The sequence below is a fragment of the Bison bison genome, unplaced genomic scaffold, assembly GCF_000754665.1.
Source record: "Bison bison bison isolate TAMUID 2011002044 unplaced genomic scaffold, Bison_UMD1.0 scf7180017864508, whole genome shotgun sequence".
Classification (NCBI taxonomy): Eukaryota; Metazoa; Chordata; class Mammalia; order Artiodactyla; family Bovidae; genus Bison; species Bison bison.
Window position 1 is genome coordinate 10,343,176 of NW_011495064.1, and position 25,513 is coordinate 10,368,688.

The window sequence follows — 25,513 nt, forward strand, 5'->3', positions numbered from 1 at the left end:
GTCATCTGCATATCTGAGATTATTGATATTTCTCCTGGAAATCTTGATTCCAGCTTGTGCTTCTTCCAGACCAGCGTTTCTCATGGTGTACTCTGCATATAAGTTAAATAAGCAGGGTGACAATATACAGCCTTGACGTACTCCTTTTCCTATTTGGAACCAGTCTGTTGTTCCATGTCCAGTTCTAACTGTTGCTTCCTGACCTGCATATAGGTTTCTCAAGAGGCAGGTCAGGTGGTCTGGTATTCCCATCTCTTTCAGAATTTTCCCCAGTTTATTGTGATCCACACAGTCAAAGGCTTTGGCATAGTCAATAAAGCAGAAACAGATGTTTTTCTGGAACTCTCTTGTTTGTTTGATGATCCAGTGGATGTCGGTAATTTGATCTCTGGTTCCTCTGCCTTTTCTAAAACCAACTTGAACATCTGGAAGTTCACGGTTCAAGTATTGCTGAAGCCTGGCTTGGAGAATTTTGAGCATTACTTTACTAGCACATATAAAATAGATAGCCAACGGGAAAATGCTGTATGGCTAAGGAAACTCAAACAGGGGCTCTGTATCAACCCAGAGAGGTGGGAAGGGGAGGGAGATGGGAGGGAAATTCAAAAGGGACAGGATATATGTATACCTATGGCTGATTCATGTTGAGGTTTTATAGAAAACAACAAAATTCTGTAAAGCAATTATTCTTCAATGAAAAATAAGTTAATTTAAAAAATACACATATACTTTGCCAGATGTAGTGACAATGACAATCAGCAGTAGCTTAGTTTAGTTTAGTTTAGCTTAGGTTAATTTTCAATATCCTTACTTGACTCTGTAAGACACTGAAAAAAAACCTATATCAGTTCTCAAATTTTATTTAAAATTTTTACATGAAATATGGAAGTCTTATAGATCTTGAGGTTTTAAGCAAAGGAGTCCTAAAGTTGGCCTCACCACGCTAAGCCACCTTTAGGACACTAATTGTGTGCTACGCACTAGTGAAGGGCAGGTATCCCCTCAAGAACAGGTGTGTCCATCCCCCTGACAAATAGATCCTGCTGTGGAAGGGGGTGCACCGGCCTTTTAAGCTCTAAAAGTCTGATGTCAGGGAGGCCCTGGATTGAGCCAGCGAATCCGCCTGGTGCTGAATCTGTTTAATGATCTATAGCCTTTTGAGCCTCCAGTACTCTTGCCTGGAAAATCCCATGGACAGAGGAGCCTGGTGGGCTGCAGTCCATGGGGTCGATACGGTCGGACACAACTGAGCGACTTCACTTTCACTTTTCACTTTCATGCATTGGAGAAGGAAATGGCAACCCACTCCAGTGTTCTTGCCTGGAGAATCCCAAGGATGGGGGAGCCTGGTGGGCTGCCGTCTATGGGGTCACAGAGAGTCGGACACGACTGAAGCAACTTAGCAGCAGCAGCAGCAGTAGCAGCAGCAGCCTTTTGATTAGACCAGCCCCAATACTCAGTTTATTTAGTGGTCGTATCTCCCCCTAAAATGGTTTATGTATCAGATTCCTGAGAGGGTGGTTAGTATGTGCATACCTGTGAAGCTATGTGTGCTGACAAAAGGAAGGTTCTGGGGCTCAGAGACTGAGGCCAGCCCCTACACTGGCCTTTTCCAAACTTATTAAGGAAAATGCCCTTGGGAGTCTCTTGGTGCCTGGCCAGTCAGCCATCCCCTGAGACACATTTGTGTACCACAGAAACACATTTTCTTCCAAAATGCAGCAAAGTGCACTAGTGAGTCTGTCTCTAAGGAGGAATTTGGGTAACTGCCCTAAACTAGATGCCACTGAGGATTTAAACTATTTAAAACTGGTGAATTGGGGTTCCCTCTCAGAGTATCGTCTTTTCACATGTAGGAGTCACCCGCCTCAGAATCGCTGAGGGACTTACTAAAATTCATGTTCCCAGGCTTTCCCTCAGAATTTCTAGGGTAGGGCAAAGAAATCAGCATTTTTAAAGCTGACTCACAGTGATTTTTTTTTTTTTTTTTACACGTTCTGAGACTATTTGCCATGAAGATGGAAGAAACGGGGTTAAATATGATGGGAATATCTCTTGTCTTTCTGCTTCTAACCCAGGAAATCACCTCCTTATCTTAAGAAACGTTTTTGTTGCTATTGTCAGGGTGGTACCAAAACAATTTTTCAGCAACCAAAACAGGTTTTCACCAGCGAATTGTACTCAGAGAGAGTCTGAAATAAACAGGGGTTACCTTAATTTGGGCTGCTGTAACAAATTACCATAGGCTAGGTGGCTTAAAAAACATTTCTTTCTCACAGTTTTGAAGGCTGGTTAAGTCCAAGATCAAGGTGCTAGCCCATTCTGTTCCTGTGAGAACCTTCCTCCTGGTTTGTGGAGGGACACCTTCTTGCTGCATCCTTCATGGCAGAGAGAGATCATTTCTGTCTTAAGAGCACTACTCTCATGATGAGGGCTCCACCCTCATGACCCAGTTACCTCCCAAAGACTCCTGTCTTCTAAAACCAGCCCACTGAGGGTTAGAGTTTCAACAGCCCTTTGGGGGAACACAAACATTCAGTTCATAACAGAGGTCTTTCTTGGGAGTCATAGTGAAGAGCAAAGGCGTCTCGAGGTTGAACCCTTGCTTGTCCCCTTCCCACTCCTGATTTTCTTGTCCTAGGGAGAGGGGAAAGTAAGGAGTGACCTGCACTACCCATGGTTTCCCCAGGTGGACACTGGTACCCTCAGGGCTCCACTTTTCAGACAAATTCAGCACAAAACAAGCACAACTCATGTGACTGGGTGGACCAGGAGGGGTTAGATAAATAGTGTCACAATGACAAAGGATATGTGATTCGATAGAAATGAGGATGCTAAAGAATCTTAACCTTTCAAGGTTTCACTTATCCCTCCAATCTGTGGTACCCTGGGGCTTCCTGGGACACTATTTCTATAGTATGAAAGTACAATGATAGAGTGGAAAAAGAAATAAACACCTGAATTAAAACCCTAGCTCAAACCACATTAGTCAAAGAACATATTTGAACCTCAAATTAAATTGCAAAATTGGGGTGATAAAGCCCAATCTTAACAGAATTGTTTAAACAGAGTAACACATGGTAATTTTTTGGATTGCAGTTGGTGCCAAATCAAGGTAGCTCGAACCAATGTATTCACCCAGCCCTTGTTCCCAAGGTTTCCCGTGGTTTCCATGGCCATCTTCAACCTCAATTCTCCCACCTTATGTTTTCTCCTGATATTTTCTCCCCTCTCAAGCCCAGCTCTTCAAGGAATTCTAGGAAACCAGGCTAATTGTGGTCATATTAATTTATGCTGCTTGTTTTGCTGCTGCTGCTAAGTCACTTCAGTCGTGTCCGACTCTGTGCGACCCCATAGACCGCAGCCCACTAGGCTCCTCTGTCCCTGGGATTCTCCAGGCAAGAATACTGGAGTGAGTTGCCATTTCCTTCTCCATGCTGCTTGTTTTAGCACTTCTCTTATTGATGTCATCAACTGCTTTCCTGTGGCCAGTCTTCTCAGATCTCTAATTCTGCCCCACCTCCATCCTTGACTCAGTAGATGGCTCATGTCAACCACACCGAGAAAACAAAAGCTGAAACTTCCTTCTCTTCTCTCTCCCCCTCTGCAATTGAGCCCTGTTTCTGCTCCTTCTGAACTCTTCCTAGCTAACTTCCTCGTCATACTGAAATTGACTCCAGTCATTCACCCACAGATCATGCAGTGCTCACCACAAACTAAAAATTGGCCTTCTGACTGCCTCCCCACCTTCTCCTTCTCATCACAAACATCTGTACTATGCTTGTTACAGTTATTTTTTTCATTGATATATTTCTTTGTTCTTGCTTTCTGGCTTTGTTCCCAACATGATACTGAAATTGCTCATTACTGACCTCATCATTGTCAAATCCAGAATTCTTCCAATGTTGTAAGAGCATAATAGAAAGTAAAGTAAAGGAAGACAGAAAATACCATTTCCTGAGCAGCCACTATTTTCTAAGCACTAATCTGGGGACTAGTTAGGTGGTAAGATTAGGGGTTTAAAGTTTTAAATGTTGTGGTAAGAAGTCCATGCTTAATCTGGTAGGCAATTGGAAGCCTAAACAGGGAGGTCATTTGTATCAGAGATCACAGCTAAGTAGCAGAAAACTTAATCCATGGTTGATAATATAGGGAGAAGAAAGATATCCATGGTCCCTGCTTTCATGGAGCTTATAGATAACTTGGAAGACAAAGCTAAGGTGCCTGAAATGAAGAACTGTATGAGGCATCAAGTAATCAAAAATTAAGAAGATGTTCAAACCAGTCAATCATAAAGGAAATCAGTCTTGAACATTCATTGAGAGGACTGATGCTGAAGCTGAAGCTCCAATACTTTGGCCACCTGATGCGAAGAACTGACTCATTTGAAAAGACCCTGATGCTGGGAAAGATTGAAGGCAGGAGGAAAAGGGGATGACAGAGGATGAGATGGTTGGATGGCATTATCGACTCAGTGGACATGAGTTTGAGCAAGCCTGGGGAGATGGTGATGGACAGGGAAGTCTGGGGTGCTGAAGCCTGTGGGGTGGCAAAGAGTTGGACATGACTGAATGACTGAACTGAACTAAGTAGATCTTAAGTGGTAAAGGAGATTAAAGGAAGAGGAGGAATTATGAGGACTAGAATAGTCTAGAGAAGCTCCTAGTATCAGGAGATGGACTTTGAAGAAGGGTAGGTGTTGGATTGATGCCAGAAGAAGGGAGAGAATCACAATAGCATTAATAATACAAGTGAAGGTACAGTATTAGTCTTACTTCTGTAATCGTAGCTCAGCCTCTTCTCTATGCAGTACAGTGAAGCAGAGTAGGCAAAGTTTAAGGGCCAGGTAATAAATATTTTAGGCTTTGGAGTCCCTATGGTCTCTGTCACAACTATTCCCCTCAGCAGAAGGGGGAAGCAGCTACTAACTAGATTCTCTTTGGCCAATTTAAGGAGGTATGATAATCTTCAACACTCCCTCATTAAAAATGTCTGTCCTCTCACATATGACTCACAATAGGCTTTAAACTGAGTATTGTAGTCTCCTTGATAATTTCTTGTGAACACACAAATTGCATTGCTCAATTTGTTAATGAAAACTATAGACTAGCAGCCTGTGTGGGTCATGTCATAATGGTCTATTCTCTATGCTGAGAAATTCTGGTTGAGGTACAAAAAGTAAAGCATTTGTCTTTCCCAAATATTTCAGCCAACCGAGAGTCTTTGGGTTCAGGGTTCAAGATAGGAAAAAGCTGTGGAAATACAAAAATGAATCCAGATGTAAGCTGGAAAACAAGGTATGACCACATTCCAAGTCACCGATGTAGACACAATTAAATTCTGTGTCTGAGTTTTTTTTTTTTAATTTATTTATTTTAATTGGTGGCTAATTACTTTACAATGTGTCTGATGTTTTAAGCTATGCTACTTTTCAGTGAATTACCTGTATTATCAAATGCTGTGAAAATTTTTGTACTTAACATATGAGCTTACTCTTGAAAACTGTGTTTTCCCTGCTGTAAGAGAAAAGTATCCGTTTTTCTTCAGAGCTTATTTAAACAGAAATGATAGAAATGTAAAGGGCTGGAATAAGAACAGATCTGTTTTCCATTCCCATTCAACCCTGAGTGACTTTAACGAAGCAATCACCTTCCCTGTACTTCATTTTTTCAATTTAAAATGGAGTTAGCAATATCTGTCCCGTACCTCAAGTCCCCTAGAAGTAATGAGATGAAGTCAAATCCACTTTTCAGAAACACCTTTACAATGAAACTACTGCACATAGAAAATGTGACATTTCTGCACCTTCTGCAAGCCAATGACTGTTCATGTTGTTCCACACTTGATAAACTAAATTTCGTTAGTCTTTATCACAAGAAAAGAAAAATGGCCACTACCTGGCCATCTGCTAGTGGTTACTATGCCAAGATTTTCTTTGTAGAGAGAAAATACTATCAGGGCACAGTCAGGAAAGAGGGCACTCAGCATGAGGGCCAAGAGTCTGGGCACTTCATCCAAACTTGAGGACGTGAATGGTTATTAGTCACCAAATATTGTGATTAGGATTACTTTGGTTATTTTAAGTGCTTTTCAGGTGCCAGAGGCTACAGTACAAAAACACCCACATTTATAAGCAACTTACTTTATAAAGAAATGTTTACTAATACCAGTAAGCATCAATCAAAGTAATTTTAAACAGTGCCCCACCAAAAATAGCAGCATTTTAAATGCTCAACAGAATGGAGAAGTACAAGCTTCATTTTTGCTGTATGTATAGTGCCCCTTGACTCAGTGTTCATCACAAGCTCCAGCAGCCACGGCAGAAGCTCAGCCCAGATCTGTCCCTGATCGTTAATACAGCAAGGAATATTCCACTGCAGTGATAGTCAGTTAAGCTAACCTCGAGGTGACCAAAACATGTAGAATTAAGAACTATCTAGAGAGGTTGAAGTTATAGAAACAAAAGTAAGTTATATAAACAAAACATTTATCAATGTCCACTGATACTCAGAAAAAAGCAAATCTTGGATAAAATGCGATCTTGTTCTTGATGGGATTATAATTATCTGAGGAAGTTTGCAAAGCCCATGCCATGGTGGTAAAGACTGGACCAAGGTAAACACCAGAAAATGACATCATGACATGGTAAGGAACCGATGAGATGGCTGGATGGCATCACTGACTCGATGGACGTGAGTCTGAGTGAATTCCGGGAGTTGGTGATGGACAGGGAGGCCTGGCGTGCTGCAATTCATGGGGTCACAAAGAGTCGGACACGACTGAGCGACTAAACGGAAATGAAAGGAACTGGGAGGTGGGGTGTGCAGTGTACAATTAATTCAAACACATAAAAATGCATGTTGTTTTATTAATGAGTTATTGAAATACCAGTTGCCTAAATGAAATACTGAATGCTCCAGGTCCCAGCTGAAGTTTGGGGCCACCTGGTGGCAATATCTATTCAGACATCAATTATCTGTGCCCTGTGGCTGAGGCCTTAAAAATAGCTGAGAAAAGAAGAGCAGCCAAAGGCAAAGGAGAAAAAGAAAGATATACCCATTGAATGCAGAGTTTCAAAGAATAGCAAGGAGAGATAAGAAAGCCTTCCTCAGTGATCAATGCAAAGAAATAGAGGCAAACAATAGAATGGGAAAGACTAGAGGTCTCTTCAAGAAAATTAGAGATACCAGGGGAACATTTCATGTAAAGAAGGGCTCAGTAAAGGATAGAAATGGTATGGACCTAACAGAAGCAGAAGCTATTAAGAAGAAGTGGTAAGAATACAGAAGAACTATACAAAAAAAGAACTTCATGACCCAGATAACCATGATGGCATGATGACTCACCTAGAGCCAGACATCCTGGAATGCGAAGTCAGTCGGCCTTAGGAAACCTTGGGAAGCATCACTAGGAACAAAGCTAGTGGAAGTGATAGAATTCTAGTTGAGCTATTTCAAATCCTAAAAGACGATGCTGTGAAAGTGCTGCACTCAATATGCCAGCAAATTTGCAAAACTCAGCAGTGGCCACAGGACTGGAAAAGGTCAGTTTTCATTCCAATCCCAAAGAAAGGCAATTCCAAAGAATGCTCAGACTACCACACAACTGCACTCATCTCATACACTAGCAAAGTAATGTTCAAAATTCTCCAAGCCAGACTTCAACAGTTTATGAACCGTGAACTTCCAGATGTTTAAGGTGGATTTAGAAAAGGCAGAGGAACCAGAGATCAAATTGCCACCATCTGTTGGATCATCGAAAAAGCAAAAGAGTTCCAGAAAAACATCTATTTCTGCTTTATTGACTATGCCAAAGCCTTTGACTGTGTGGATCACAACAAACTGTGAAAAATTATTAAAGAGGTGGGAATACCAGATCATCTTACCTGCCTCCTGAGAAATCTGTATGCAGGTCAGGAAGCAACAGTTAGAACTGGACATGGAAAAACAGACTGATTCCAAATAGGAAAAGGAGTACGTAAAGGCTGTATATTGTCACCCTGCTTATTTAACTTATATGCAGAGTACATCATGCAAAATGCCAGGTTGGATGAAGCACAAGCTGGAATTAAGATTGCTGGGAGAAATATCAATTACCTCATATATGCAGATGACACCACACTTATGGCAGAAAGCAAAGAAGAACTAAAGAGCCTCTTGATGAAAGTGAAAGAAGAGAGTGAAAAAATCGGCTTAAAGCTCAACATTCAGAAAACTAAGATCATAGTATCTGGTCCTTTCACTTTATGGCAAATAGTTGGGGAAACAATGGAAACAGTGACAAACTTTATTTTGGGGGGCTCCAAAATCACTGCAGATGGTGATGGCAGCCATCAAATTAAAAGACTTGCTCTTTGGAAGAAAAGTTATGACCAACCTAGACAGCATATTAAAAAGCAGAGATATTACTTTTCCAACAAAGATCCATCTAGTCAAAGCTATCATTTTTCCAGTAGTCATGTACAGATGTGAGAGTTGGACTATAAAGAAAGCTGAGCAGCAAAGAATTGATGCTTTTGAACTGTGGTACTGGAGAAGACTTTTGAGAGTCCCTTGGACTGCAAGGAGATCCAACCAGTAAATCCTAAAGGAAATCAGTCCTGAATATTCATTGGAAGGACTGATGTTGAAGCTGAAACTCCAATACTTTGGCCACCTGATGGGAAGAACTGACTCATTGGAAAAGACTCTGATGTTGGGAAAGATTGAAGGCGGGAGGAGAAGGGGATGACAGAGGATGAGATGGCTGGATGGCATCACTGACTTGGTGGACATGAGTTTGAGTAAGCTCCAGGAGTTGGTAATGGATAGGGAAGCCTGGTGTGCTGCAGTCCATGGGGTCGCAAAGAGTCAAACACGACTGAGCCACTGAACTGAACTGAACTGTGGCTGAATGGGGTTTCTAGAACTACCATAGAAATTCAAGGATATCTATCTATGTGATCTGATGTTGTTACTGAGTTAGAGTTCACTTTACTCACCACATGACAGGCCAGTAATCTGAGAGATGAGGTGTTAAGGCAAGGAATATGAACTTATTTGGAAACCCAGCAGATTGAGAAGATGGCAGACTAATATCTTAAAATAACTGTCTCATTGGGGTCTGAATGCCAGATTCTTTTACAGAACAGAGAGGGAAAGGAGGTGAGGAAAGAAGTCTTGCAACTATCTCCTGGAATGTCCAGCCTCAGGGAAAGAATGTGTTAATTTTTTCTTTCCTATAGCCATTCCTGGGTGGACAGGGTCCTGAACTTTGGTTTAACATTCAGGTAGAGGGGCAGGGTTCCCAGAGACAGGCCATTATGTAGAATTATAATAACAAAAGCGATGAAAAGCAAAGGTTAAACTCAATGAAATGGATCCAATATGGAGTCAAAATTGACTCTTCTCTGTAACAATGTCATCTGCCAGACTGGGAAGTTTGACCAGGGAGCATAGTACAGATTCAGGAAATCTGTGTCGTCTCCCTGCTTCCTGAGGCAGAGACTTCATCTCCACCACATCTTCTACCCCAAACAAGGTAGTGGGAACTTTGTGGACAACACCATCTCTAGCCAGCCCTCTTGGCTTCACTCTGGAAACCAATTCTCTTCATTTGTTTCCTCAAAGTCCCACTGACATGGAGTTGTTGGGTGAGGTATATTTTACTGAAGATTTGGGGAGTGGTTAGAGAAATCAGAGATTTATAGCATAGGACAGGATTGTACTTTCTTGAATTTACTCCCAGATACCAGTGTTCCTACAATATATAGCACAATCCTTGCCAAAGTAAATTTCTTGCTAGCTGTGTCCTTTTGCAAGTCCCTGCTGCCAACCAAGGGGTTTCAATCTCTCTCTCTCATTTTCCTCTCCTTGTTACCTGTATTCTTGACATTCTTCTACCACACAGACACCAATTTGCAGTTTTCATCCCATTTCAACATGACCTATCTTTTCTTATCACAAAACATGTTGATATCCCCAGCCAAACCAACCACCATCTAATTTGTTCTCCTCTCTCGGATATATGAAGCATATAGAAGATTTGTAACTTATGGTTTCTTTTTATTTAACACATCCACTAAATAAAGGGCTTCTCTGATGTCTCACACAGTCAAGAATCTGCCTGCCATGCAGGAGGCCTGGGTACAATCCCTGGGTCAGGAAGATCCCCTGGAGAAGGGGATGGCACCCCACCCCAGTATTCTTGCCTGGAGAATTTCAAGGACAGAGAAGCCTTGAAGGCTTCAGTCCATAGAATAGCACCCAGTCAGACACAGCTGAGTGAGTAACACACACACACACACACACACACACACACACATACACACACTAAATAAAATTTTCAGGTAGGATTATTAGCCACCTGCCTCCACCCAAATCCTTGCCCTGACCCTAAGAAGACAGGAAAGAGGAAGGGTAGAGTAAGTGAGTTTCTTTCTGCTGGAGTCTAATGCTTAAGTATTTCTTATTAGAACATTTCTAAACTCTGGAGCCATTCCTGGCAGCACATCTTTTCTCTTTGCCTGAAAGAGCTGACCAAAAAAAAGAACCTGAAATAAGGACATAAGAGACTGAGCAGATCAACAGCACCTGCTAAACTTTATCATGAGAATCAATGTTGAGATGGGCCAGGGAACTCAACCATCTGATATCTTCTGGGAGGCTGCAGGCCTGGCTACAAATAACTGAAACCATCCCCTGATGCTCTTTTAAGAAATGTGTATTATAACAGACATCCTTTATTTTTTGGAACTAAGTAAAATAATAAGAGATTTGCACTGCCATGACATTAAAAAAATATACTACAAAGCCACAAAAATTTAGATTGTGTGGAGCTGATACCATAAAGGAGGGATAGGTCCAGGAAACAGAGCAAAAGCCAGGAAATAGAGCTATAAGAGTGTACAGACATATGTGCAATTTTAAAGCATCAGGGAAAGGATGGAATATCCAATAGTGCTGCTTGGGAAACTATAAACAATTGTTGGAGAAAGAAATTTGGAGCCTTTTCTCATAATATCAAAGTATAGCCTTGATAGCCTAATCAGTTAAATGCAAATAAATAAATAAACCAGGAGAAAGCATAAGTGAGTGTTTTCATGATGTTTATATGGAAGAGACATTTTAATCATAATATGATAGAATCCATAGAGACTTCTTAGAAAATAGTAAAGATAATATGAACACCTCAATGTAAAATTGAGTAAATTAAGCAGGCAATCAATTCACAACAGAAATGACAATTAATAAATAGAAAAATTATAATATTTCAATTTACAATGAATCAAGAATACTAAAGTAAGTAAAGTAAGGAATCGTGTATAAACTATTATGTTGTCAAAGACAAAAGACTTACTAATACCCAGTACAGGCATGAAGAGGAAAAAGAAATCTCATAAATTGTTGCTGGTTGTATAAATTGGCATATATTTTCTGAAGAGTATAAATATACACCAAATCCTTAAAAACACTGTAACTTAATCCTGACTAATTCTTGGGAAATAAGAAATAGAGCAAGACATTTATCTGAAGGTGTTAATTATAGTATCAGGTATATATCAAGACATTATAAATGACTCAAATGTTCACATTAGAATACTGATTTAATGACCATGTACCTTCATGAAAATCGCTTCATGAATCATAGCTTTGTCATGGCAAAGGGGCTTGTGTAACTCAATGAAGCTATGAGCCATGGCATGAAGGGCAACCCAAGATGGACAGGTTATAGTGGAAAGATCTGACAAAATGTGGTCTCCTAGAGGAGAAAATGGCAAATCCCTCCAGTGTACTTGCCTTGAGAACCTCATGAACAGTTTGAAAAAAAGATATGACACCAGAAGATAAGCCCCCTGGGTCAGAAGTTGTCCAATATGCTACTAGGAAAGAGTGGAGAAAGAGCTTTGGCTGGGCCAAAGCAGAAGTTGCTGACTTGTCTGGTAGTGAAAGTAAAGTTCAATGCTGTAAAGAACAATATTGGAATTAGGATATTAGGTCCATGAATCAAGGTAAATTGGATGTGGTCAAGCAGGAGATGGAAAGAGAAGACATCAACAATTTGAAATCAGTGAACTAAAATGGATAGGAATGGCTATATCTACTACTGAGGGCAAGAATCCCTTAGAAGAAATGGGGTAGCCCTCATAGCCAACAAAAGAGTCCGAAATGCAGTACTTGGGTACAATCACAAAAACAACAGAATGATCTTGGTTCATTTCCAAGGCAAACCATTCAATATCATACTAATCCAAGTCTATGCCCCAGGCACTAATGCTGAAGAAGCTAAAGTTGACCAGTCCCATGAAGACCAATGAGACCTTTCAGAACTAAAGCCAACAAAACAAAACAAAACAAAAAGTCCTTTTCATCATAGGGGATTGGAATGCAAACATAGGAAGGCAAGAGATCAAGAGATACATGGAATAACAATCAAGTTTAGGCTTGGAGTACAAAATGAAGCAGGGCAAAGGCTAACACAGTTTTGCAAAGAGAACTCACTGGTCATAGCAAACACCCTCTACCAACAACACAAGAGATGACGCTACTACACATGGATATCACCAGATGGTCAATACTGAAATCAGATTAATTATACTCTTTACAGCTGCATAGGAGAAGCACTATACAGTCAACAAAAATAAGACCTGGAGCAGACTGTGGCTCAGGTCATGAGCTCCTTATTGCAAAACTCAGGCTTAAATTGAAGAAAGTCAGGAAAATTACTAGGCCATTCAGGTATAACCTAAATCAAATCCTTTATGATTATACAGTGAAAGTGATGAATAGATTGAAGGGATTAGATCTGAGAGATAGAATGCCTAAAACACTATGGACACAAGTTTGTAACATTGTACAGGAGGCAGTGACCAAAACCAACCCAAAGAAAAAGAAACAAAAGAAGACAAAGTGGTTGTCTGAGGAGAATTTACAAATAGCTAAGGAAAGAAGCGGAGAAGGCAATGGCAACCCACTCCAGTACTCTTGCCTGGAAACTCCCATGGGTGGAGGGGCCTGGCAGGCTGCAGTCCATGGGGTCACGAAGAGTTGGACACGACTGAGCGACTTCACTTTCACTTTTCACTTTCATGCTCTGGAGAAGGAAATGGCAACCCACTCCAGTGTTCTTGCCTGGAGAATCCCAGAGACGGAGGAGCCTGGTAGGCTGCCGTCTCTGGGGTCGCACAGAGTCACACACGACTGAAGTGAGAAGCAAAAGGCAAGGGAGAAAGGGAAAGATACACCCAACTGAATGCAGAGTTACAAAGAATAGCAAGAAGAGATAGAAACCCTTCTTAAGTGAACAATGCAAAGAAATGGAAGAAAACAATAGAATGGAAAAGACTAGAGATCTCTTCAAATTGGAGAATTAAGAGAACATTTCATGCAAGGATGGGCACACTAAGGGACAGAAATGGTAAGGACCTAATAGAAGCAGAAGAGATTGAGAATAGGTGGCAAGAATACACAAAATATATACAAAATATACAAAAAAAGTCTTAATGACCCAGAAAACCAAGATGCTATAGTCACTCACCTAGAGCCAGACATCCTGAAGTGTGAAGTCAAGTGGGCCTTAGGAAGCATTACTATGAACAAAGTTAGTGGAGATGTTGGAATTCCAATTGAGCTATTTCAAATCATAAAAGATGATGCTGTTAAAGTGATGCACTAAATATGTTAGCAAATTTGGAAAACTCATCAGTGGCCACAAGCCTGGAAAAGGTCAGTTTTCATTCCAATCCCAAAGAAAGGCAATACCAAAGAATGTTCAAACTACTGTACACTTTTGCTTATTTCACATGCTTGTAAAGTTATGTTCAAAATCCTTCAAACTGGGTTTCAGTTGTATGTGAACCTAGAACTTTCAGATATACAAGCTGGGTTTAGAAAAGGTGGAGGAACCAGAGATCAAACTGCCAACATCTGTTAGATCATAGGCAAAGCAAGGGAATACCAGGAAAACATCTATTTCTGCTTCATTGACTGTGTTAAAGATTTTGACTGTCGATTATAGCAAACTCAACATTCAAAAAACTAAGATCATGGCATCCAGTCCCATCACTTCATGGCTAATAGATGGGGAAACAATGGAAACAGTGAGAGACTTTATTTTCTTGGGCCCCAAAATCATTGCAGATGATGACTGCAGCCATGAAATTAAAAGACGCTTGCTCCTTGGAAGGAAAACTATGACCAACCAAAACAGTGTACTAAAAAGTAGAGATATCACTTTGCTGACAAAAGTCTGTCTAGTCAAAGCTATGGTTTTTCCAGTAGTCATGTATGGATATGAGACTTGGACAATAAAGAAGGCTGAGCCCAATGAGTTGCTGCTTTGAATTGTGGTGCTGGAGAAGACTCTTGAGAGTTCCTTGGACTCGAGGAGATCAAGCCAGTCAATTCTAAGGAAAATCAACCCTGAATATTCCTTGGAAGGACTGATGCTGAAGCTGAAGCTCCAATACTTTGGCCATCCATAGGAAGAGTTGACTCATTGGAAAAGACCTTGATGCTGGGAAAGATTGAGGGCAGGAGGAGAAGGGGGAGACAGAGGATAAGATGGTTGGATGGCATCACTGACTCAATGGACATGAGTTTGAAAAAACTCTGAGAGAGAGTGAAAGACAAGAGAGCCTATCTGGCTGCAATCAATGGAGTCACAAAGAGTCAGACATTACTTAGCAACTGAACAACAACTAGGCTCTGCCTCTAAGAACCATGTCATGTAATCAAGCAGATAAGGAGGGAGATCAAGATTGCATAGCAGGGAGACACAGAGGTTAGTTCCTCCCACAAACAGATCAAAAATAATGTCTTCATATGGAGCAATCCTCACTTAAAACTAACTGGAAAGTGGCAGAAGTCATGTGTAACCAAAGCTATAAGAAGATCGACAAAGATTGAGTTGGAAGGGAAGAAAATTAACCAGGTCAGTCCCTATGGGAAGAGAATCAGAGAAAAAGAGCAATTACATAGAGATCCTTCCTGGGAAGTGAGCAGTTTGAGTCACATACTAGCCACCCCAACCCTGGGTTCCAACGCCAGGAAGATGAGCCTCGTTGGCTGGTTGGAGGGCTGGTGGGCAGCTCCAGAAGGGCAGAAGAAAGCCAGGACTCTGCTCATGAGGCCTGCATAACGATTTGCTTGCCCCTGAAGTAGGGCAAAGGGGACAAATGGAAACTGCACCCATGGCTGACTGGTTTCCTGCAACCTCCTAGGCTTGCCACCCAGCCTGAACTGAGTGAACGTTCCAACACCACTTGCCTGGCATCACAGCTCCACGCTGAAGCAAGGACTGGTACAACCAGCCAAAAAGCTGGACTGTGAGATCTGAAGTAGCTCAAACCCCAAGTGGTGTCTCAGCAGGGAAAGGGCAGCCATTATTTGCAATTGTACAGGCGACATACCAGAGGCAGTCTGGATCTCTGACAGTAGCCAAACGGCCACAACCCAGCCCCAAACCTTGCTAACTACCCACAAGAGCCCTTCTTGCTCCAGCACAGCTGGGTGCAGGAGCTGGGAAGGAGAAGAGCACACACTTAAAGGAAACAGAGCCAGTTCAGACCCAAAAAGTCCAGGACTTCTGCTCCAGTGGCTTGAGGTCTGGCCCAGCACCGAGGGGCATCAACATCCATTAAGCATAGGGGAAGCCCTGCCTCACACTTGACTCTGGCCCCAGTCTCCCAAGCTCCAGCTCCACTTCCTTTTAAGGTGATAGCTGCCCACACACCCTGAGGAAGATGTGACGTGCGTTCACATCAAAGCCAGCTCTCTGACCAAAGCCACAGATGCTCCTTACCTTGGACCAGTGGTTTTTAAACTTAAACCAGCCTCAGAATCAGGTATAGGGCTTATGCAAATATGGAGGGCTGGGCGCCACCCAGTTTCCAACTTAGCGAGACTGAGAATCTGCGTTTATAACAAGTTCCAAGGTGATAACTGCTATTGGTTCTGTTTCAGACTTTGAAAAACACTGTCTTAGATAAGTCTTTCTCAAGCTCAGAATCACATGAGAATAATTGGGGGAGATTTTAAAATAATCAGTGTCCAGAGATACTCATGTAATTGGTTGTGAGTGTGGAAGCACAAAACCACAGTTTAGAAAATTCTTCAAGCTATTCTGGAATATGGCTAGCCTTGAGAACTGCCGTTTCAGATCCAAGGCCTACAAGCCTGTTGGAACTACATTATTGTCTGTAATGGTTTCATTTATGTATTTTTGGCCATGCTGGGCCTTCACTGTCGCACAGCAGGCTTTTCTCTAGTTGTGGTGAGTGGGGCCTACTCCCTAGTTGCAGTGCTCAGGCTTCTGGCTCTAGGGAATGCAGGCTTTAATAGTTGCGGCACACGAGCTTAGCGGTTGTGGCTCCTGGGCTCTAGAGCGCAGGCTCAACAGATGCGGCACACATGCGTAGTTGTTCTGCGGCATGTGCGTGGGATCTTTCTCGACCGGTGATCAAACCCATGTCTCCTGCACTGGCAGGCGGATTCTTCACCACTGAGCCACCAGGGTAGTCCCTGGAACTACATTGTTGTTTGAGATTTAATGACATCACTAAAGTGTGTATTAACAATTTTTTCTAGTTTCTGTATCTGATGCTTTGATACCTTGGGTCTTGTTGATGATCTAAGAGGGACTGCCTGTCCAGGGCTAGATAAGTCCTAGGGATAACTCCTGCTAGTGTGCTTTCATATGCAAACTAAACAACCCAAAGCCCCTACCTATCACCTATCTGCTTTTTCGGGGCTCTTATACTGCAAGACACTGTCCTCTGCCATAATCACCCCAGGGCCACGTCTGACATCTATGGGCAGTCCCTACACTGGGCCCCACTGAAACGATTCAAACAAGACCATCCTAGGCCTGTTTATCTTGCCTCACTGATTCTTTCCCTCAAAAAACATAGTAGAAGACTTTCCTACATTTTCTCCATGCTCTCTGCCTGTAACCGTCTGTGAGACGGTATGCTCCTTTCTCTTGGGAAATATGACTAATAAACTATCTTTTCAATGGAAAACTTGTCTTGATCTGTTAGTGACAGCATTTCTTAGGCAGGTGGATAAGGAGTCCATGGACCCAGTTATGTAGTCATCCATGTCCTGGAATTTATGGCCATTTGGAATTTATGGCCATTCACCCACATGGGTTAATCGATAACATCAGAGCCATAGGAACAGTTTCCTTGGCGTTGTCAGGAGACCAACCTTTGTTACAAGATCTAAGGGAAACAAACTGACCTAATACCATGCCAAAACTATTTTTAGTAACAGGTCAAAAGGTATATATAATAAGATATCCTAAAAGCTGTATGTGGCTCTCTTCCTAACCCATCTGGTATCTGTGCCAGAAGCTGTCCCTGTTACTTCCTGACTTTTAATAAAATTGTTACACTGCTGCAAACACATGAGAGACTGTATTCCTTTGGTCCTGGAGAGAGTTCTTTCCTTTGAAGACTATGAACTCATAGCTGACACCGAACGTCACAGAACATAGGCCTCACTACTCCTGAATTTAAAAAAGTAAAATCTATATTTTAAAACAACGTGCTCTTTGGAAAATCACAGATCAGACCATTAGGAAAATCCTAAGCTGAATCAGTCACCCTAGTTTATCAGTCTCTTTTTTAAGAAGGAAAAGTTATTTTGTTATTCATTTGTGAGCAATAAAAAGTGTAGATTTAATTTCAACTAAAAAGAATTATAGACAGGTTCATACTCAAACATGGACAATTAATAACTTAATTATTATTAAATTATTCTTAATAATAAGACCCAGCAATTTCACTTCTAGATATATACTCAGAATTGAATGCAGGGCCTCTAACAAATACTTGTACACCAAAGAGTACAAAGTTTATTCACAATAGCCAAAAAGTGGAAACAACTCAGATGCTTCTCATTAGATGAACGGATATTCAAAATGTTATAAATATATATGTGGAATATTATTTAGCCTTAAAAAAGAATGAAGTTCTGATACATGCTATAACATGGATGAACCTTGCAAACATAATGCTAAGTGAATAAGCCAGACAGAAAAGGCAAATATTGTATGATTCCACTTATCTAAAATACTTAGAATAGACAAATTCAAAGAGACAGAAAATCTAGCTCAGACAAACCCCTTTCACATAGAAACTGCAAATGCTCAATCCAATATCCAAATTTAAATGAATGTAGGTCAAATGATTGAAATTTAATCATTAGAAAAGATGAAAATAAACATTTCTTCCATCTTGACATCTTGGAGAAGTTTTACCACATTCTTGCAGTTCATTGGAGATAAACTTACATTTTAATATTTTGCCAAAATCACTATTTTAGAGAATTGATCAATAGAACCTAGTATAAAGTTATTTTTGTACAGCTTCATGGGGGATTTTTTTGGCTCTCAAATCTGATAGTCAGCTCTCAGAATTAATATCGGCCTTGGAAGAAGAGCTCAGAGATCAGGGATCAGGGATGCGCCAAAGTGAGCCAGAGAATAAATCGAGAGTGACTACAATAGTCTGTGACAGAAGGAACTGCTTTGGTTCCCACATGATGAGAGACATGAGATTTATGCATTGAATTTTTGTGTTTTTATTTGGTCTTTTTAAAAGATTGTAGTACAGTTGATTAATAATATTATATATTTTAGTATAGCATGCTGCTGATGCTGCTAAGTTGCTTCAGTCGTGTCCGACTCTGTGTGACCCCATAGATGGCAGGCCACCAGACTCCCCCATCCCTGGGATTCTCCAGGCAAGAACACTGGAGTGGGTTGCCATTTCCTTCTCCAACACATGAAAGTGAAAAGTGAAAGTGAAGTCACTCAGTTGTGTCCAACTCTTAGCAACCCTACCAGGCTCCTCCATCCATGGGATTTTTCCAGGCAAGAGTACTGGAGTGGGGTGCCATTGCCTTCTCCATAGTGCAGCATAGTGATTCACAATTTTAGAAGTTATCCTCCATTTATAGTTATTATATAATATTGGCTATATCCCCTATACTTTGCAATATATCCTTGTAGCTTATTTATTTTATATATAGTAATTTGTACCTCTTAATCCTGTACGTGAGTCTGGGTGAACTCCGAGAGTTGGTGATGGACAGGGAGGCCTAGTGTGCTGCGGTTCATGGGGTCGCAAAGAGTCGGACATGACTGAGCGATTGAACTGAACTGAATCCTATACTTCTATCTTGCCCCTCCACCCTTGCCTCTCGCCACTGGTAAGCACTAGGTTGTTGCTATACCTATGAGTATTTTCTTTGTTGTTACATTCATTAATTTGTTTTATTTTTTAGATTCCACGTATAAGGGATAACATACAGTATTTTTCTTTCTGTCTGACTTATTTCACTAAGTACCCTCCAAGTCCATCCGTGTAGTTGCAAGTGGCAAAATTTAATTATTTTTATGGCTAAGTAGTATTTCATATTTATATACCACATCTTCTCTATTCATTCATCTGTTGATGAATACTTAGGTGGTTTCCATAGCTTGGCTATGGTCAATAATGCTGCCATGAACATTGGGATGCATGTATTCTTTTGAATTCATTTTTTTTTTTTTGGACATACATTCAGGAGGAAAATTGCTAGGTCATATATAGCTCTACTTTTAGTTTTTTGAGGAACCTCCTTTCTGTTTTCTATAGTGGCTTCACTGGTTTACATTCCTACCAACAGTGTAGGAGCATTCCCTTTTCTCCACATTCTCACCAACATTTGTTATCTGTAGATTTTTTGATGATTTTTGTTTAGTTACTCAGTCGTGTCTGACTCTTTGCAACCCCATGGACTGCAGCACACCAGGCTTCCCTGTCCTTCACCATCTCCTGGATTTGCTCAAACTCATGTCCATTGAGTCAGTGATACCATCCAACCATTTCATCCTCTGTCATCCCCTTCTCCTCCTGCCTTCAATCTTTCCCAGCATCAGGGTCTTTTCCAATGAGTCAGCTCTTCACATCAGGTGGCCAAAGTATTGGAGCTTCAGCAACAGCCACTCCATTGAATATTCAGGACTGATTTCCTTTAGAATTGACTGGTTTGATCTCCTAGAAGTCCAAGGGACTCTCAAAAGTCTTCTCCAACACCACAGTTCAAAAGCATCAATTCTTTGGCGCTCAGCTTTACGGTCCAACTCTCACATCCATACATGACTGCTGCAAAAACCATAACTTTGACTAGATGGACCTTTGTTGACAAAGTAATGTCTCTGCTTTTTAATATACTATAGAGGTTTGTCATAGCTTTTCTTCTAAGGAGCAAGTGTCTTTTAGTTTCATGGCTGCAGTCACGATCTGCAGTGATTTTGGAACCCAAGAAAATAAAGTCTCTCACTGTTCCCATTGTTTCCCCATCTATTTGCCATGAAGTGATGAGACCAGAAGCCATGATCTTAGTTTCTTTTAAATGCTGAGTTTTAAGCTACCATTTTGACTCTCCTCTTTCACCTTTATCAAAATGCTCTTTAGTTCCTCTTTGATGATAGCCATTCTGATAGTGGTGAGATGATATCTCACTACGGTTTCGACGTGTTTTTCTCATAATTAGTGATGTTAAGCATGTTTTCATGTGCCTGTTAGCTATCTATGTCTTCCTTGAAATATGTCTATTCAGGTCTTCTTCTGTATATTTTTTAATTGGGTTATTTCTTGATATTGAGTTGTATGAACTGTTTATATATTTTGAATATTGAACCATTATCAGTTATATCATTTATAAGTATTTTCCCCCATTCAGCAGTTTGTATTTTCATTTTGTCCATGGTTCTGTCAGGGGAGTGTGTCATTTCCTCGGTTCTGTCCCATCAGAGCAAAAATTTGAAGTGACGGACATTAAAGCCTTCAGTGTGTCATAGCTCTTGGACAGACTGTGTCACAGCTCTTGGACAGATCAGTGTTACGGCTCTCAGACAGATCTGTACAGAGTGTTACAGCTCCGTGTTACAGCTCAGTTTTATTTAGAAAATAAAGGAAAACACATCCTTGAGGCATGATGGCATGGCAATCCAAAAGATGCAAAGAGAAGAGAGAGAGAGAGTACGAGAGAGAGAGATCCCCAGCCTTTTGGCTCCTCTTTTTATATGTTTTTCCCTCCCCCTGGGCCTGCCGTGTGTAAACTGGGCTAGCCGGAATGCTGTTTCTTCTACCTGAGGTCCTCACTCCGGTCCTCATATCTTCCTTTATTCTATTTTCGTGGGCTTTTCCCTTCCTCGTCTTTTAGCCACCGCCATTCTGGACTCCTTTTTCCTATTCTAACTACCCAACAGTTCCCTTTGCAATACAAAAACTTTTAAGTTTAATTAGATCCTGTTTGTTTATTTTTTTTTCCATTTGTTTATTTTTGTTTTAATTTCTTTTATCCTGTTTTCCCATCAATTTGCCATGAAGTGATGGGACCAGATGCCATGATCTTAGTTTTTTGAATGTTGAGTTTTAAGCCAGCTTTTTCACTCTCCTCTTTCACCTTCATCAAGAGGCTCTTTAGTTCCTCTTTTACTTTCTACTATTAGGTTGGTGTCATCTGCATATCTGAGCTTGTTGATATTTCTCCCAGCAATCTTGATTCCTTGTGATTCATTCAGCCTCTCTAATATATATCATAAAACCTGAGGTAAATAGGATGGGCTTGTTTGGCTTTTAATGTTGGGAACCAGTAGGTGTCCCTTTTGAACCATTTAGCTTTAGGTAATGTAGTAAGATCAAATCTTGTTTTAACCACATTTCATTGGTCCCATTTTAAGTAATCATCCAAATATTTCTTTATTCATTTGAGATAATACCTTAAAGAAATTCTAACTTGTTGGGAATTATAGTCAGACTTTCCTTACAGGTTTTTCATGCTTATATTATAATTATTTTAATACTCTTTTTAGACATTGTAAAACCCATTGAGAAGAAGCACAGACCACAAATGAAGCTTCTCAAGCCAGTTTTTTAAACTTATTTTAAATAAACTATGGAAGTCCTTAGTTTAATTATTAGATACATAATTTCACCTTTAGTTTGATTTTTGTTTATAGGTACCAGCAAGACCACTGGCTGTGATGAGCATACTTTAGATTTACCAGTTAGTTTTTCCAATTTTAAATGATCCATCAATTGGCCACCAATAAAATATATCTCAATAGAAATTCAAACCATTAAGATGCAAAAGGCCTCCCCATAAGAGAATGGAAGAGGATGTAATCTAAACCCAGAGAGTTTTACTCTCAAGACCAAGTTTTCAAAAACACAAACAAACAAATCAAACAAGTACAGGTCGACCTGGGAAGATAGGGCAGAACATTTACATCTCAAAGACACAGAGAAATGCAAGTTTCCCTCTAGAAAGTCTTTGTTTAAAGGCTGAAAATATATTTTTTTACTAAGCCAGCTTTTCACCTTAATGAAACTTAATTGCATAGGCAATGAAAGAGCCCACTCAATTTCCATGGTGAGGTTTTCTCCAATTTCCAATCAAGTAAATACCTGTAAATTTTGTATGGCTATTGGCAATTTCTCATTCATTTTTATTTTGAAACCTTTATTTTCCATTTTGAAGTCAGTCTGTTGAGATAAAATTGCATGTGATGGGCCACTGTGTGCTTTTTGGGAGCTTAAGTTCTCTGGTTTTGCCCCAGAGTTGTTTAAGCCCCATCTTATGTGTCTTGGGTTTCCCAGTGGAGTATAAGACTTCCATGGATGCTCAGATTGTGGGATAGCCAGTTCTTATGTGTGTCCCCTGTTGAGCAGTTTGTTAATTACATGAGTGGGTTTTCCTGTAGGAACAAGCTGCATGGCATGAGATCTTGTTCCTGCAAATTTCTCAGTCATCTGAGAAGGCCATTGCCAGCCAGGAAGAGAGTCCCTTTTTGGAGCTCAGAAGCTCTCAGAAGATTTCCGTTTTATTTTGACAAACTCTATTAAGGTAGCCAAGTCAAGGAAAGACAACAAGCCAGTCTTCCCCGCTAATCCACCTTGCCCAGTGTTTGAGCAGTCTTCTCAGTCTCTAAACTGAGGCTAACCACTCAGTATCCAAAATGAGTCTTCCCAGGGCTTTAACACTGAGGATCTCCTGCTTGAGCAAAATCTTCCCAGTGCCTTAACACTGAGGATATCCTACTCAGCACCTAAATTGAGAAAAATCCTCCCAGTACTTTGAGGGTGTCCCACCCAATGTCTAAACTGAGAAACCCAGGTACCTCTTCTTGAAACCAAGTTTCAAAGATAACATTTTCCCCCAAATAAAACTCAAGGTCATCAACCAATACAGGACATCTGAGATCCAGGAAGATTCACTCAAATCTGTCTGGATTTCAAGGAGGCAGATGGACACAAGAGGCCTCTGCTGGTACCAAGGCTCCAGATTCTCGTAGAGTTCAGGTCAAGGATAGGAATCCATTCTGGATCCCTTTGTTGGTTGCCAAAACTGTCCATTTAAAAAATAATCACAACCTGGAAGTTGCAAGTTAGGTTTTATTTGATGGGAATTTTTAGGACTTTGAGGCTTCCCTGGTGGCTCAGAGGTTAAAGCATCTGCCTGCAATGCAGGAGACCTGGGTTCGATCCCTGGATCAGGAAGATCCCCTGGAGAAGGAAATGGCAACCCACTCCAGTACTCTTGCCTGGAGAATCCCATGGGCGGAGGAGCCTGGTGGGCTACAGTCCATGGGGTCGCAAAGAGTCGGACACGACTGAGCGACTTCACTTTCACTTTAGGACTTCAAGTCCAGGAAACAGCATCGCAAGTAACCCTGAGAGAACTGCTCTCAGGAGGCAGGAGGAGGAGTCAAGTTATATAGAAGTTTGCAACAAGGGGCAAGTAGTCCGAACATCAAAAGACTATTGTTAATTAAAGAAAACCAGATATCTCAAGTAATTTAGTGCCTTTTTTTATGTGAGCAGATACAAGAGCCTGGGCTCACTGAAGTCATTTCTTTCATATATATCTCAGCTATCTGGGGCCAGTTTCTAATGCTTTTCACACACACACACTCCAGCTCTCAGTGCTCACCTTGGGGAGTGGCTGAGGCTGCTGGATAGTAGGTATTGTTCTTTCTGGGTGGCCTGCAGGCTCAGAAATTCACATTTGGAGGGATGGAATTGCAGATGACTGCGACATACTTGTTTGTTGATATGGCAGGGAATATTCCATTTCTCACTACCCTTGTTTTGAGGGTTAAAGAAAATACTGCCAGTAAAGTCCTTGGCATTGTGTTCTTCTCTAAATAAAATCTAACTTCCAGTTCTGCTATTAACACTATCATTAATGTAATTATTAATACAGTGACCTACAGTAAACCTCCCCAATTATTAGCTGTTCTCATGTTATTATATTAGAAATTCTGAGCTTTTGCATTACACGCACATCAGAGGGAAAGCCTTATAACTAGCCACATCTCCCAAGGACCCTCTGAGAAAAAATATTCTTTCTCAAAATTCAAATAACATTTAAACGTCCAACTTACAATGACCCTCAAGTTGTGCCGTTGTAGGAAATCTCAGAATCTGTGGGCTAACACTGCGAAGGTTTGTTTCTTGTTCATGTTCCAGTCAGACTCAAATCCTTTGGTAACTGTCTTTCAAGCAGTAACTCAGAGACCCAGACAGCTTCCATCAAGAGATATGTATTTAAGAACTATGCTTAGAAGTAGCTTAACCTTTGTAGCTCTCACCTACTGATCCTAATTCTGGGATAAGTTTTGTCTCTCTCCGAGATAATTATACTTACATCTGTGAATCCATTTGTCATTTAGAATAGCTTAACTCAGTGGTAAAGAGTTCACTTGCCAATGCACGACACATGAGTTTGATCTTTGGGTCAGGAAGATCCAGTTGGAAAAAGTAATGGCAATCTACTCCAGTATTCTTGCCTAGGAAATCCCATGGACAGAGGAGCCTGGCTGGCTACACTCTATGGAACTGCAAAAAATTAAGACGAAAGTTAGCAACTAAACAAGTCTTATTAACCATCACAACTGTTCTCACATGAATGTACTAGTTGTTCTATTGATCCATGTCCCTGCATCAAAACTAAGCCTAAGTTTTTAAATCTGACAAATACTATTGAATGGTACAATCACCTTCTTTATTCTAGAAAATATACTCCTATTAATTCAGCCCAAGTTTGTATTTTTCTTTGGAGGGAGCAGTAAGCAATACTGAACTAAAATTGCCATACATGTTCAACAAATTCAGTTCCCTTTCATTATGTTCTTTTCCTTCTGAACAGGAATCTCCATTATGGAAAAATCCACAAGAAAAACATATCAAAAAGATTTGCTTTCTCTACTTTATCCACTAATAGATCACCTACTTATTCATGCAAGTAACTAGTCTGAGACAGGTAACCGTCAAGGCTTGACCAGCCCTGTTACTTCTTGAACTGACTACTCTCACTCATCTTCTTGCAGGTACCATATCTGCGTGACTGTGCTGATCTACTTCCTCCCCCTGCTGGTGATAGGTTATGCTTACACTGTCGTGGGCATCACACTGTGGGCCAGTGAGATCCCTGGGGACTCCTCTGACCGCTACCACGAGCAAGTCTCTGCCAAGCGC

The 25,513-nt window shown here is 40.9% G+C and overlaps 1 protein-coding gene across 1 annotated transcript in view; it reads left to right on the top strand.

Annotated features, from left to right (window-relative positions):
- Positions 1 to 25,513, top strand: part of TACR1 (tachykinin receptor 1) — a 177,026-nt gene that overhangs the window by 137,081 nt on the left and 14,432 nt on the right. The window contains exon 3 of the mRNA XM_010829693.1: positions 25,366 to 25,511. Within this exon, the coding sequence (XP_010827995.1) occupies positions 25,366 to 25,511 (146 nt within the window). The remainder of the gene's footprint in view (positions 1 to 25,365; positions 25,512 to 25,513) is intronic.